This window comes from Nicotiana sylvestris, chromosome 4 (assembly GCF_000393655.2).
Source record: "Nicotiana sylvestris chromosome 4, ASM39365v2, whole genome shotgun sequence".
Taxonomy (NCBI): domain Eukaryota; kingdom Viridiplantae; phylum Streptophyta; class Magnoliopsida; order Solanales; family Solanaceae; genus Nicotiana; species Nicotiana sylvestris.
The window spans coordinates 32,695,637-32,708,893 of NC_091060.1; the positions used below are offsets into that span (position 1 = coordinate 32,695,637).

The 13,257-nt window shown below is 37.0% G+C and overlaps 1 protein-coding gene across 1 annotated transcript; it reads right to left on the reverse strand.

Moving 5' to 3' along the window:
- Window positions 1–1,202: 1,202 nt before the first annotated feature.
- Window positions 1,203–12,705, reverse strand: LOC104226972 (putative clathrin assembly protein At2g01600). Its single transcript, XM_009779092.2, has 15 exons — window positions 12,512–12,705; window positions 12,264–12,333; window positions 11,453–11,550; window positions 6,359–6,497; window positions 6,139–6,266; window positions 3,980–4,072; window positions 3,792–3,842; window positions 3,413–3,478; window positions 3,237–3,302; window positions 3,028–3,108; window positions 2,861–2,941; window positions 2,512–2,697; window positions 2,330–2,405; window positions 2,102–2,220; window positions 1,203–1,819 (listed from the first exon to the last, which is right to left on the reverse strand). The coding sequence occupies exons 1-15, from the start codon at window positions 12,599–12,601 to the stop codon at window positions 1,475–1,477; spliced, it is 1,689 nt and encodes a 562-aa protein (XP_009777394.1). The 5' UTR covers window positions 12,602–12,705; the 3' UTR covers window positions 1,203–1,474.
- Window positions 12,706–13,257: the final 552 nt, after the last annotated feature.

Sequence of the window (13,257 nt, forward strand, 5' to 3'; positions counted from 1 at the left end):
GATGACCAAAGTATATATCCATCAACTATTCTATAGCAGTGTAAAAGAAAATAAGCAAAGATTAAAAAAAATACAAATCATACGAGTGGAATGATATTAACCAAGTTGGGACTCAAGAATAAAGTCCATAGAAGATTAATATTCAAAAAGATAAATCTAAAATCATACGAAAGGAAACATATTCAATCATAATCACTAGTATACCTTGTATCTTGCTAGTGAATATGTTGAAAATAATTTAGTTTCAATAAGAGTAGCATAATAGGTTTGGAAATTAGGATTTTGAGTTTAATTACTTGTTGGCTTGTAATCGTTTTTATAATTCCAAGACCCAAGAAAAAATTTAATGCTTTATTATTTTTAAACTCAATATATAAATATATTTTCCACATGTAAACATATTCGGTACGGTTCGGTAGTTTTTCGGTTTATTTTCATAAAATAAAAAACTTATCCTAATTATCGGTACGATTATAGATTTATATTAAAACCTATAATTTTATTAAAATAAACCTGAAAATCAGTTCAGTACGGTTCGGTCGGTTTTTAAATATCTCTTAACACGCTTAAGGCAAACTCTTGAAAATTTACTCAATATCTTAACAACAACAACAATCCAGTGACATACTACGAGTGGAGTTTGGAGAGGGTTGTGTATATACAGACCTTACCCCTACCCTGTGAAGGTAGAGAGGGTGCTTTCGATAGACCCTCGACTATGAAAAAAACAATAGAAACAAGTAACATCAACAAAAAGGGCCAGAAAAATAATAACAAAAGAAAATAATAGCAACAAATTGTAACAACAACAAAATACTAAGAAACCCAAGCGAAAGATAATAGGAAAACAACATGAACTACTAACAATCTAAGACAAGAAAAACTACCAGACTAACCCTAAAACAACGGTAAGAAATATACCTAGTATCTTAGCTTGCTCAACTTGATATCATCTCTCTACTATTATGGCGAGTTTTTCATAAATTTTATTTTCCAACAAACGTGTGATATGAGTAAAAAAGCACAAAATACTAGAGGGTAAAAATTGCATACAGACATGGTGAATACAAACTTCTCTTTACGTTCTCCAGAAATGTTCCCACAAAGGTTTAACCAACAGAGATGCAATTATAAATTTGCAACAATTTTCTTATGATTCCCACACTGAATGAACAGTTTAACATTTGTCTATTGGTACTATCTTTCCATAAACAATCAGTAAGAGTACTTATCATATGATTTCAATCGACAGACAAAAGTTGAATCTCCATTTATAACCATCTTTACATCTTAAAGCAAACATATAGGTCAAGCTGAAAAACTATATTTCACGTGAACAATTTACACAACCGCAGATTCACTACAAAAATCAACTATGCCAATTCTGCTACATCTCGTGTATGTGCAACTTTTAATACAGCAGGCCAGTGGTCTCAAAAGGATTGACAGGCAATGCACCGAACTGTCAAGTCTGCTATATCAGGCCAGTGCTCCCGAAAGGATTGGTTGTTTGTGGATGAGCAACATTATTAGCAGGAAATGCGCTGAACCCTGCATCGCCAAAAGGATTGTGTGGATTCATCATTGGATTTTGGGGCTGTGGATAGGCAGGTTGGAATGGTCCAAAAGGATTCATTTGATGCTGAGGCGCCATAGCCATTTGCACGGATGGAGGGGGAGGCATGGTACTAGACATGACAAATGGATCAGCAACTTCGAAAGGATTAGGGGCTGGTTGTCCATATACTGGTTGTTGAGATGCTCTATATGCTCCTTCATCATACAAACTATTGAGCGTGAGGGAGTCCAATCCACCAGCCTGTTAGAACGTTTTAGAAAAACAAATGTTAAGGAAGATACTTGATTTCACAAAGTAGATATAAGATAAGGAGATGATATTAGTATTAAGCATGCGAGCGTCACTTATGGACAACATATTATTAATATAGATTTGAGTGTCAACTCCAAGACTCCGGGCACTGCAAGGTTACACTACCATCAATGTTTTTACATGTTTGTCCTCAGATGCATTTGCAAAAGCATATGCAAAGAGAAGCCACTTAAAAACTATATCTTTTAAAAATGGATTCAGAGGGCTTACCAATTGTCTCTCATGAGCTGCAGATAAGTCGCTGCTAGGAGTAGTGACCAGGGCAAGTTCCCATCCAGTAGGATCAAAATCTTTTGGCTGAGCAGGGTTTGAGTCAAACGGTGTTGTCCCTGCAAGTATTAATAGTTTATTCAAATAAACCAACACCCTAATTTGCCCAAGCACCATTACTTGCGAAGAGAAGAGCTCTACATATTAGTGGTGAAATAAAATAATTACCAGATGGTACTATTGCTAAAGCCAAAGCATTGCTTTCCTCGATTGCTGATGCATAACCAGTTGGTGTATTGAGCCCCTGAAACAACCAAAAATACTAGTAACGAAAGGCTGAAAATCCAAAAAGAATATACCTCAAGTTCCAGATAAACAACAACAAATTCAATAGGATTAGCTGACTTCACCAGTAAATCATCAGTTTCCAAGCTGCTTGGAGGCGGCTGCACTGGCGGGGCAGGAGCCTCAGAGGTTGAAACAACAGTATCATCTGAAGGCGGAGGTTTAGTTTCATTAGCTGATTCTTCAGCATCTTCAGAAGCTGAAGGTTCATCCTCTTGTTTATAGGTCAACATAAGCCTCTCAGGATATTCCTAATAATAGTTAATCATGTTAGTATTCTATCATGATAGCGGACCTGTGTATGCTACCTTTACAGATATATAAAGGAAAATATAGATCGGCACTACAGAAAGGTACAACATAAGCTGGCATATAATTTGTTTGGAGTAAATGTGTATAAGATAAACGTATTACCAATGTTTCTATTGGGACAGAAACTATGCGGGGTGCTTCTTTTATATACTCTTCCATGGTCACAAGGAAGGACTGAGGAGGCTGAAAATCAGAATAGTATGTCAAGCTGATGGCCCACAAAATTTGAAGGCAAATGAATCAACACATAAGCGAAGTAGTATGATTACCTCTCTCAACACAGGAAACTGAAAGTTCCTGGCAAGTTCCAAGCCTTTGCAAACCTCATAAAAGTCGGAGAGGCTCATGGCCTAAAACAAGATAAGAAACTTACAGATACTACCATAAACCCAGGGAGACGTCCGCATGGTGAGAGACAAGTAGTAAGAAACAAAACTATATAGTACAAATATTCTATCAAGTTCGTCAGTGCATTCACCTGCTGGCCAGCTCTTTTGTAGATACCAAGGGCCTTAATAGCTTCATGTCTTGGCATGTCAAAAAACTGAAATAAAATCAGTAGAAAAATAATGTCAAAAGATGAAACAGATATGAATGTAACGAGCAATATTTTGATGAGGTCATGTTGCAGGAAAAAGCTAAAGTCAAATGCACCTTGTCAATAAGATTAATTATTCCATCATTTATAGCACAATAGATTTTGAAGCTCTCCTTGAGGACCTGAAATGGAAAATGAGTAAATCTTTACACCATCATTCATACAATTGTGAAGTCTATAAATTGATATGAGGTTGTCAGCTGCACAAAGGCGTAATGAGCAGAAGCATTACATTTATACTTCCACCATTTCAATAAAATAAGAAAGCACTGGAAAAGGTTGGACAACCATCATGTACTCTCCCACAGTTTTCACCAACTTCAATGACTGATAGGCCACACTTTTGGTGTTTAATTAATATATATCAATCAACTTTATTTGACAAGCATAAATATCAACCAACTGAAGACAGGCAGCCAAAATAAATAAGCATACCAGGGCAAGGGCATATTGAATCACATAATTTCCAACTGCTGCTCCCTCAGGCTGTAATGTCAGAAGGAGTTTTAAATTTATGCCCCAAATAGATAAAATACAGAACTCTCAGAAATCCGAGTAGGAATGTCGTCCAAAAACAAAGGGATTGCAACAAGAAACAGAATTTATCAAGCTTCAAAATATACCCGACATCCAATAAGACGATACAACAACTGCTGCAAAGCAGGTAACTGCTCCAAAAGTTCCTCACTGGGCAACTCCCTTGTTTTGCTGTATCCCTGCTCAAAAAGTAAATGAAATTGGAAATTACATTATACTGACTAAAGAAGCAACAGACCAAAGCTCATTCAATCTGCCAAACTTAGAGAAAGTGTCTAAGCAGCCAGTAGAAGAGCAGTATCCGTGTTCCATTAGAACAGTTTATTTTTGGTTATTTAGCATGCTTGTGACAGAAATTGAAAATGACACTACGGCCGTACGGCGTGCAGCTAGCCTGCCAAATGTTAATCACTCATTGAGTTATACTTCCTAAATATAACTAGTACGGAGAAATTTGCAATACACATGATAGTCCAATACTGATACAGAAGATATCTCTAATGTATACAAAGACCAAAGCCCTAATCTATTTCTCCTAATGTGTGGGAAAATAAATTAAGTCTGGCTCTTCGAACGTCCTCTTTTAAGTGTTGTAACAAATAAACCAATTTCTGCCGGATTTTCTTGCAAGTACGAGAAGCTTTCTTTTTATTAGCACGAAAGGGTATTTTTATGAACGCACTAATAAGTTGTAAATCATCCATAGTTCCATACTATAGAACAATCTTCTTTTCCAGTTCTGAATATAATAATATTGTATCAAATTCACCATAAGGCGTCTGTAAAAAGCCTCAATTATCACACTAATTATATTAGTACAGAAAACAATTGACACATTATTGTTTTCTTTTTGCATTGCACATTAAGGAATTCAATATGGGGTTTATATTACAAGTTACTCTAAGTCTGCTTACACTTTGATTTCACCATAGCAAATTTGCTTCAAATACAAACTTTGTTGTATTTTATATGCTTAATCTACTTACCAGAAAAATATATGCTTAATCTACTAAATGCCCACACAGAAATTGTTGTCTCTGGACTATCATGATACTCTTCTTTCTTCTTCTTTTTTTTTCTCTTCAATTTGATGGGTGAATGTCAAGTCCCTTGTCCTTCATTTGCCTTATGTCATGTCAACACAACATAGAGAAGCAGTAACTCAGGAACAAAAGCTACCAGCTTTTCCAACGCCTTGTAAACTTTTGTCTAGTTAATATTTTCACAAGAATCATACGTGTACAGAAAAAGTAAGAAAAATTAAGGAGGTTCCACTCTACTGTTAATCATCTATACCTAGTAACTAATGATATGCAAGCTATCTGAAAGAAACTGTGGATCTGGTATTGGCTAAGTTGCTAGGACCCTTCAAAATCCCTGCCACACGGTTAAACACGATTTGGGTGTGGGTGTCGGATTCACGCTGGATTGGTCAACTTACCTTGGCTGCTTCAACTACATCCTTTTTTCGTGTGGATAAAGTAAGTAAATTTTATTGAAGTACCACGGAGGTACTGCAAAAAACGAAAATTACAGAGAGACAGAAGTTTCTAGGGGACATCTCATACAATCATCGCAAAAAGTCTATGAAATCTAACACAACTGATAGTTTCCCTACTGCGCTTTCCTCACACAATTAGATTAAATTGTCTGTGCATCTATCTTTAAAAAATGCTATCTGCTTCTATGACCAAAAAGTGTAGATTGATTGGATATTTGGTTTCATTTTTGGTTTTGGTATAGAATAATTGGATATTTGGTTTAATTTTTTGGTTTTATGTCAGATAACTCTATATTAATCGAATTGTATACTTGTTGATGTAGTAATATACATTTACTGGCCATATCCCAGCACCCGTATCCGCACTTGGATTCATACCCCCGAATCCTAAAATTTATGTGATGAAGAATCTAGTCTCTAGAACCGCACCCATATCGAGTACCTGCACCCGAGGTCGAACAGCATATAGAGTACTGGGGCATGTTCACAGAAACTCAATTTAGTGCAAGAAAGAAGGGAAAGAAAATAGCCGATGGACAGAGAAAGCACCTTCTCCACAATGTTTCAGACACTGAAGTGCCCAATGGTGTGGACCACATGATTTATTCATGGAAAGAAACATAAAATGAAAAATGACTTTGGTTCTAGTAGGCTAAAATCATTCAATTTTCTTCACAAAAGAAGAAGACTACTTTTTGAAGTATGCAGAATAGTAAGCAGACATTTTAACAGTATTAAGCTAACCTTTTCTTGCCCTTGGGCAGGTTTAGGAAGGCGCTCTCCTTCAATATCATACTTCATAACCCTAAAGCATTCAAGCCGTTCTTCCAGAAAGAGTGCATATGTTCGTACCCACGCTGAGCAGTCCCAAGCTGGAGGGACAAAAAAGATAGAATAATTCTGGTTGAACTGAATCTAAAGGTAAACAGAAGCTCAGAAGAACAACTAAGCTAATTTTACCAACCAATTGGGCTTGAATCATCCTTGAAATTGGACATTTGGAGAATGCGTCCTCTCTGATGGAAATTCAGCAGTTCCTCTCTAAAAGTTGGATCACCTTCCCTCAATGTTCTGTGGATTACTATCAATGTCTTCAGTGCTACCTATATTTCAGAATAAGTTGCCAACATTACATGTCAAATTGGTTGAGCAATTTAAGTGTAAACTATATCAGAAAATAGTAAAACCATAAAAGAGAGGTCATCATAAAAAATAAAAGTCTTTGTTGCCTAATTATAAAGAAATTTGTACAATGTGCCTCCTTTTCCACCTCTTCTATTTTGATGTCTATCCACTTAATTACCCTACCTCATCACTACACTAAAGTTAGTTGAGATTACTGTCCACGATATGTTTGGCTGCTTGCAGAAAAACCAGAACTTACAACTATTAAAACCTAAAGCACATCTATGTCAAAGTCCTCAAAGAATTTCAACATGTGAAACTCATCGTTATGTGCAGCCTGGAGGATAACATGTCTCATTTAAAAGGAATAACCTTATCAAAAAAGGATGTCTCTCATAAGAACAACCAAATATTAAGGTGCACTTTTTACCACTTCCACCTTGCAATTTCACAAAGATTTTACCCGCTAAAATGGTCGTCGATTCTAGACAACTCACCTCCTCCTCCACCTTTTTCCTCTCATAAAAAACTCCCGTCATTGAACTAACAGCGTAGTAAAATAGAATTCTCATTTATATGGCAAAAATATTGAAGACACAAAGGTCTCATCCCCAAATTTAATAAATTTCAACTCCTTTTAAGGATACACAACTTTGTGAATGATGGTTGCTGCTCAAAATGTTGACTGCAAGCTTACATTCCTAATTCAAAACAGGTGGCTTCGGATAGAAAGTCATATCTAGCATTAGCTCCAACCCTTATGTAATAATAAGTCAATCGAAGAACACAACATCAAGCAAGAAGGGTCTGTAGTTCCCGGAAAAATGCATGTTGGAATATGCATGTTAAGGCTGAATGCAACAGGCGTGCAGCGCACGAGTGACGTCAACAACCAAACCTAACTAATGTGAGAAGAGTGAATCTCAGTTGTCTAAGAGACTAAGACTCCTTTCAATGTGGAAGCACAAGCAGACAAATGAATTAAACTTGTGCAGATCTTAGGCTCTTACAGTTTGCAAAATATTTATTTGTCTTTTTGTAAATTATCTTCCCCACACAAACCAACCACTCTTTTCCTAATTTACTATTCAATATGCAGTCTTTAACTTTTTTGGATCTGCATGTCTGTGCACCTCCCTGATGCGTCCTTGCATACAAACAACAACAACAACATACCCAGTAAAATCCCACTAGTGGGGTGTGGGGAGAGTAGAGTGTACGCAGACCTTACCCCTACCCCAAAAGGGTAGAGATGCTGTTTCCGGGAGACTCTCGACTCAACAGGAGAGACAATAATATCAGAAAAGAAACAAGAGAAAAGGCATGTAACAAGAGATGCCAGAAAGAAAATAACAACACATAAGTGAAAGGACAATAACACAAAACTAAGCAAAACAACAATGTGAACACAACATAAACCGCTAACCAACCTACACGAAACTCTATCAGACTACCCAGTACAAAGAGAGAAAAACTCTCGACTACCCCCTAGCCTACCACCCTAATGCTCGACCTCTACATGTTCTTATCAAGAGTTATGTCCTCGGAAATCTGAAGTCGCACCATGTCCTGCATGATCACCTCGCCCCAATACTTCTTAGGCCGCCCTCTGCCTCTTCTCATACCTGCCAAAGTCATTCGCTCACACCTCCTAACCGGTGCATCTAGGCTTCTCCTCCGCATCGGTCCGAACCATCTAAGTCGCGCTCCCGCATCTTGTCGTCCACGAGAGCCACGCCCACCCTCTCCCGAATATCTTCATTCTGAATCTTATCCAGCCTACTGTGCCCACACATCCATCTCAACATCCTTAATTCTGCTACTTTCATCTTCTGGATATGTAAATTCTTGACTGGTCAACACTCAGCTCCATACTACATGGTCTGGCCGGTCTAACCACCGCTCTATAGAACTTACCGTTGAGTTTCGGTGGCACATTCTACTCACACATGACTCCAAACGCTAACCTCTTTTTCATCCACCTCATCCCAATAAGTTCATTTTCCGTTACAGACTGAACAAGAAAATGTTGAGCAACAAACAGGGAGAAGAAAGAAAACAAAATGATGTATATCATGAAGGGAAACCAACACCAAAGAACAGTAATGGACATTCTCAAGCCTGCCAAAAAAATTGAAAAATGAAAAGGTAGCTGTTTGACCTTTGAAGACACGACCCATAATGAACGACATATTTTAATAAGTAACCTTAAACAGCAATATTCTGTGGCCTAGCGCATAAAAAAGCACTGTTAAACAATGGAACAACTACCCTTTGCATGGCAGAATTCACACAACAATATTCACTAAGGTACATATTACACTTAAATCCTTCCAGAGTTTCATATCATCATTTTCCACAGTATTCACTAACCAATAATTGGGCTGTATATATGCACCGACACCTAAAGTTACCATGATTTTTCATTAGACATCTCAACTAGGCCTTGTTCCGATTGAATACCTTTAGTAGGCCCGTGTACCAATCAGACACATTTGCATTGGCTTGGAAATACCTCAAGCGCGTGTTTGCAAGCGCTCCTCACATGGAATAATTAGCCAATCAAATCATTGATTACACTTGGAACAGGCCATTTCCACACCTATTTTGGACAGCTTTCTATACTTCTTTTCTTTTATAACCGTGGTGTCCAGGCCAGCTTGCACGCACCTCGACTAATTCCACGGGATACATGCTACCTCCCACCAGCAACAGGTACCAGGTAACTCTATCCACCAATGCTTGGACAGATGGGAAGTGTTATAAACCAAAGAAGTTCTATATTTCATATCTAGAAGAGAAAATTACAAGGCCTATTTATAATACTAATTCACCTAATTTATTAGTTGTCATACACCTAATTACACCTACTATACAACTCATATACATGTGCTAGCTATGATGTAGTACATGTGTATACATGTGCTACACAACTTGTATTACACCTACTATACAACTCATATACATGTGCTAGCTATGATGTAGTACATGTGTATACATGTGCTAGACAACTTGTATGTCAACACTCCCCCTCAAGTTGGAGCATATATATTGATCATGCCCAACTTGTTACAGATATATTCAACTCGAGCTCCATTCAAAGCTTTTGTGAAAATGTCTCCCAATTGATCTCCAGTTCTAACATGACCTGTAGAGATGAGCTTTTGTTGAATCTTTTCACGAACAAAGTGACAATCTATTTCAATGTGCTTAGTCCTTTCGTGAACAGTGATCTTGGAAAATGAAAGTTGTCAGGAAAAAAAAATTTTGATAGTACCACTGTGGTCAGAATAGTGAGTAGAAAAATCTGTAAAGAAGCGGCCGGGGCAAAAAATAGCCGGAAATAGTGAAATAGAATCAAAGCAGCGAAAGACTGTTCTGAACAAAAATAATTCGAACGGGGAAAAAAATTCCCAACAACAAACTGATGAAAAAATTTCAATGTTCTGATACCATGTTATAAACCAAAGAAGTTCTATATTTCATATCTAGAAGAGAAGATTACAAGGCCTATTTATAATACTAATTCACCTAATCTATTAGTTGTCATACACCTAATTACACCTACTATACAACTCATATACATGTGTTAGCTATGATGTAGTACATGTGTATACATGTGCTACACAACCTGTATTACACCTACTATACAACTCATATATATGTGCTAGCTATGATGTAGTACATGTGTATACATGTGCTAGACAACTTGTATGTCAACAGGAAGAAATGAATCACCTAGTATTTTTTGTCTCCGTTGGGATTTAAACCTGAGATCTCAGGTTGTCAACCCGCTTCATTGACCACTAGGCCACCCCCTTTGATACAACTTTTCATACTTCTTCTTAGGTTCATCTTTCACACTGAGGTGCTTTAATTGACTAGCTATTCCATGTAAGGAGCGCTTGCAAACATGAGCTTGAGCCTTGAGGTATTTACAAGCCAGTGCAAATGTGTCTTATTGATATACTTTGGGCCTACTACAAGTGTTAAATTGGAACAAGGCATAGTTAAGGTGTCTAAATGAAAAATCGTGGCAACTTTAGGTATACTCATATGTATTCAGCCTAATAATTTTTAAACAATTATTGCAGTCATACTTTTAGGTCCAGTTCCATAGGCTGCAGCTATATTTCATGTCTTCAGATACAATAAAAGAACCAATATACGTCACCCCAACTTCCTCCAAATGATTTTCAGGACAAAAACAGGTTTCTTTATTTTGCTAGAACTTATACCTCAGACACTCAAATAACCACCTGAGCAGCCTGCAACAGGATCCTCATAGAAGCATGTTTTGACCAATGCTGACAAGTTCCAAGACACCACCTAAAACTAGAGCCTTGACAGAAAGTGAAATCTATTCTTGGCTACTTTTTAAAAAAAAAAGGGGGGGGGGGGGGACAACCGGGTGCACAAAGCTCCCGCTATGCATGGGGTACGAGAAAGGGTCGGACCCAAGGGGCTTACCATGCATTTCTGCAAGCAGCTGTTTCCACGGATCGAACCCGTGACCTCCTGGTCACATGGCAGCAACTTTACCAGTTACGCCAAGGCTCCCCTTCAAATATTCTTGGCTACTTTAATTCACTCAAATGCCTGGCAAAACACATTGAACTGGTGTACTTTTCCCTATAGTTATACAGCCGTAGGTGCAAAAGGGGAGGGGGGGAACATATATTGCAAATTTGCAATGGTACTAAGAACAACATAAAGGCTAATAGAGTTGCAATACACATTCTCAAAAGCAAAGCTAAGTCTTGGGAACTCCATTTTACACTAGAATCCCAATAATCAGAGCGAGCCACACTTATAAATATAATCATTCAGATCAAAGCATCAATAAAAGTGCCCTCCGTAGAGAAATCAAATACAAAAGAAGACACTCAAGTACATGATTTGTCAATTAAACTAATTGTGTCAAACTCCATACCGTCCAATTATGTGTCTTTGCCAATCGCCTCGCAAGTGCATGTATGCAGTAAGCAACATCAGCACGAGGCCGCATCGCTGATGTATAAACCAAAATCTCTGCCAGAACCAAAAAACACATTGTTATCCCCAACATCTTTACACATTCTTACAGTAACAATCCAAACCCAAACAAATATTTACGAGTAAAATCCCTCTCAACTAATTCGGATTTGACATTAACAGAGGCAGATATAGAGTGTAACATAACCCAGTAACTTTAGCATAAACCTTCTATATGTTTTAATAAATCCACTAAATACATATGAATATTGAATTTAGAACCCCGTAACTAGCACTTGAGACATTCTGCTAGAATCCCAAACCCATCCTGGATCCACCTCTGGTTCACATAATTACCCCAAAAACTGATATCTATGTTGAAAAACACCATCTTCAGACCAAAAACAAAGAAACCCAAGTCAGGCAAACAATGATCTCAGTAAAAGCAAGGAATTCAAGTACTCAAACAACAACAACTACAACTACAACTCAGTCCCAAATAAGTTGGGATCGGCTGTATGAATCCTCATTGACCATGTTACTCCAGTTAAATCATCTTTATACACACACAAGTAAGAAGTACTAGAAGTTCTATATATTTTCCAAATGTATAGATCGAAAGGTTAAACCCAAGTACCCAAAAACACAATATTACTCAGAAATATGAAAACCCCAAAAACCAAATTTCTCAAATTTTAGACCCATCAACGAAAAATCTCATATTTTGGTACTGGATCTGTTAATAAAAAGTAAGTAAAAAAAAGACTCACTTCTAAGATGTCTGTCTTTTGGTGGGCACTCAACATGATTCGTAGCCTTAACGATCGCCACATCCACATCCTATAATCACCCAAAAAATCAAACATAAAAAAAAAATTGCGAGAAATTAATATTCTAGTAAAGTTCATAGTTGCATAGAGTGATCTTACTGCTACGATCCAAGATTCAGCCTTTATAAAAATACCCAAAGAAATTAATTAATATTAAAAAAAAAAAGATAAGAGAGAAAATTTAGGACCTTGAAATCGCTATTAACATGGGCAAGGCCAACTTTTGTGTGGTCTTTGAGAGCTCCATAGGCTTTCCTCCAACTTTGAAGCGTACCCATTTCTCTCTCTACAATTTCGCTTGAGAATCGGTGGTTTCTTCAGAGGGCAAAGAGGAAATGGGAGGTTACTATTCTTTGCTTCCCTTTCGGTTGATGGCACTTACGGCCTCTTTCCAATTTGGCCTTGGCCTTGTGAATCATTTCCTTTTTACTTTTTGGTCCAGTGGACCCCACTTTTATTGTTTTTTTTTTAATTTTATGCCTTGATTTTTTTTTCCATGCCTTTTTTATGTAAATAAATTTTGCGCATTGTCAACCTTAAACAATTGTTTAAGTTTTCAAGTATATAAATGTTTGAATAAATCAATCAACGAATACTAGTTGAGGTTAATTCCGTTTAGACCCATTTTAATACTCATAACAATTTATCTTGGTTATAATGCAACACTCCTTCTTTTGTGGTACTTATGACAAATATTTTTTTACAAAATATTAGTGTTTAATTATTTTTTTCTAATAAGCTTCGTCTAAATCACAAAATGAAAGACTTAGTAATTTTTCAAAAATATTTTATATTTACGTAATATCTTTGTACCCGTTTTTAGTCATGAACAAATTGTTGTGTACTCTAATTTAAATATTCATCTAATTAAATTTTTAAATGATAAAAGAGGAGGATGAAATTGAGATAACAAGGATGCTTGCGGGAAAAAAAA